General features: G+C 42.6%; 1 protein-coding gene across 1 annotated transcript; it reads right to left on the bottom strand.

Moving 5' to 3' along the window:
* Positions 1–1675: 1675 nt before the first annotated feature.
* On the bottom strand, positions 1676–2614 carry LOC132017703 (putative olfactory receptor 2B8). The gene has a single exon (XM_059399670.1). It carries the CDS (start codon positions 2612–2614, stop codon positions 1676–1678), a length of 939 nt encoding a protein of 312 aa, XP_059255653.1.
* Between the last annotated feature and the right edge of the window lie 534 nt (positions 2615–3148).

The following is a 3148-nucleotide window of genomic DNA, read 5'->3' on the forward strand; positions in this document are numbered from 1 at the left end:
AGAAAGAATATGTCTCAATGTAATAGTAGCCATATATGAAAAACCCATGGCTAACATACTCAACGGCAGAAAGTTGGAAGCTTTTCCTGTAAGATCAGAAACAAGAGAAAGATGCCACCTTCAAGGCCCTGGGGAGGCCCGTTAGCTGTCAGGATAGGAACAGGAGAGTTGTTATGTGCATGTGTCCACCCCAAGACACAAACACATCTACCTGCACTCGGCTGTGTGCAGAATTCAGAACTGTGTGACGCTTACTTCATAAAGAGATGGTGATCTATAAAGCTTAGACACACAGAAATCTTTAATAGCTCACATGCATTTTATTTCTTCTTTAAGTTTTCTCCTGGTAATAATGAGTAAGCTCCACAGAACATGGGATTTCCTGGGAAACCGAGGTCATTTCTCTTACTTTATGTGTCCCTGCATTCAAATTGCCTGGGGCCTCAGGCAGATGTGAGATACAAAGCATACATAGATCAGTTGATGGCTGGATCAAAAAATTTACAAAATGGTATGAAGAGAAGATCTAAATGTTTCCCCCTTTGAAATTTTGCTGCATTACTGTAGATAGAATATATAGAATATTGACTAGGAACTGAGTTATATACTTTCAGATACAATAATGTCCTAAAACTCATTTTGAATGCAGGGGGTGGATCCCAGGCTGCGTAGCCGGCTTACAGACCTCACATGGGCACTCCTCTGCCTGCACCACAACGTGACTCGTAAGCACTGTCTGGGGCTCGGCAGCTGCTGTATCGGCAGCAACGCACCAGGCCCTGCCCCTGTGTGACAGGAACGCCTCACACAGGCTACATAGAACCACTGTCATACTGCTCAGATCATACCTGCACTGATATCTGAATGGCTGTATCAGAAGTGATGTTACCAAATTTCTTGTTCACATAAAAGTATGCTGTTCCCACAGATGCCCACCTAATTCTGTGAAAAAGCAATGATACAGTCAACCTATGGACCTGGTAATTTGGCCATGATCCAAATGCAAGAATAAGTGATGTTCCTCCAACAGTTGCTACGAAATGCTAAAATGTTAACATTTTTTACATTTTTTACAGCACGTTAGTGGCCCCTATTCTTATTTTGCCTATGCCTTCATATTATGTGCATAAATGTCCTTTTGCACTTAGAAATGGAATAGGATTCCCAAATGGGAGTGAAATAAGAAACCCTGTAGAGCTCTCTAAATACGAATGTGAGGAAGAGCTCGGGCAGCCAGGTGGGTGCACGTGGTGACTGCCCGACACGTGATTTCATCTCAGGTTGTGATCTCAGGGTTGTGGGACCAATCCCAGCATCAGGCTCTGCGCTCAGGGTACAGTTTGCTTGAGATTCTTTCTCCCTCTCCCTGTACCCCTGCTGCTCATGCTCTCTCTTTCTCAATTTAAATAATAAATCTATATCTATCTATCTATCTATCTATCTATATATATATACATACATATATATGCATATGATCTGGTAACAAAAATCAGCATCTCAGGAAGTTTTGTGAATGAGTGAACTTGGGTTTTGAGCACTCATTTGCATAAAATAATGAAGTAAGTAAATTCCCTTGAAACTTCTCACAGGAAATTTTAGATGATCCACGTGGGTCACAAACATCTTAATCACTCTGGTATTCAATGTGTTCCATATATGGGACTTTCCCACCCAGTCATCTGGAGTCCTGGCCCATCCAAAGCACCTTCTTCATTGCCCCCATAACATTCTTGTTCCTCAGTGTATATACAACAGGGTTGACCATGGGGGTGACGATGGCGTAGAACAGAGAAATGAACTTGCCTTGATCCTGGGAGTAGTTGTTGCTGGGCTGGAGGTAAGCATAGATGGCCGTGCCATAGAACAGGGAGACCACTGTGATGTGGGACCCACATGTGCCAAACGCTTTCCTCTGCCCTGCAGATGACTTTATTCTTAAGACCGCCCTGACAATCCGACCATAGGAGAAGATGATTAACGTCACAGGTAAGAGGAGAATGATCACACTGGCAAAGAACATCTCTGACTCATACACAGTGGTATCAACACAGGCAAGCTTGAGCAGTGCGGGGATCTCACAAAGGAAGTGGTCTATTTTATTTCTCCCACAAAGTGGTACAATGAAGATGAGCGTTGTTTGCAATGAAGAGTTGGCAAAACCAATGAACCATGACGCAGAAGCCATGAGGGCACAGAGACGGGGGTGCATGATCACGGTGTACTGCAGGGGCTTGCAGATGGCTGCATAGCGGTCAAACGCCATGACCCCTAATAGAATGCATTCCGTGCATCCCAGCCCTAAGAAGACAAACAGTTGAACTACACAGCCACTAAAGGAGATGGCCTTTTCTGCTGTCCTGAGATGAACCAGGAGCTGAGGGACAGTGCTGGTCGTGTAACACAGGTCCAGAAAGCTTAGGTTGGAGAGGAAAAAATACATGGGAGTATGTAGATGTGGGTCGAGGTAAGACAAGGCAATGATGGTGGTGTTTCCCAGCAGAGTGAACAGGTAGAAGATCAGGAGAACCACAAAGAGGACTAGCTCCAGTTGAGGCCGGTCAGAGAACCCCAGCAGGATAAACCCCGTGAAAGAGCTGCCATTCTTCTGTTCCATCCTCTGTTAGCACATGTTTCCTGTCAGGAGCAAGCATTTAGCAACTTTTAAAAGAAACCTTCAAATAAAAAAATAAAAAAAAAAAAAACTGGTGCCAGGTGAGGTGGATCTCTCATGTTATAAAACATGGCCACGTGATACAAAAAGTAACTATTTCAATAAATGATTGAAATTGACATAACTTATACCAGTTTACTTCCACATTATCCAAAAAAGTAAATCTTTAATATGTAAAATAGGAAAAATGAAATAATGGACTCCGTGTTGGCATCAGTCATAGGTATGAAAAGTCTTTTGGTCTGAACTTAATGGGACTCAAAGGACTGTAAGTATGTACATACATTTTAGAGATAATAAGGATGAAGGAAGTAGAGGGAGAACAATCAGAAAGAATCAGAAGGAGATGCAGACAGAGGGAGGACATTATTGTAAATATGTATCTTGTGCTTTACACAACTGGATTTGTACACACCTCACCTGCAATAGAATATAATACAAAAGAAACTAAAAAATGTGTTCAGATATAGGAATTTA

Source organism: Mustela nigripes, chromosome 5 (genome assembly GCF_022355385.1).
Source record: "Mustela nigripes isolate SB6536 chromosome 5, MUSNIG.SB6536, whole genome shotgun sequence".
NCBI classification, from domain to species: domain Eukaryota; kingdom Metazoa; phylum Chordata; class Mammalia; order Carnivora; family Mustelidae; genus Mustela; species Mustela nigripes.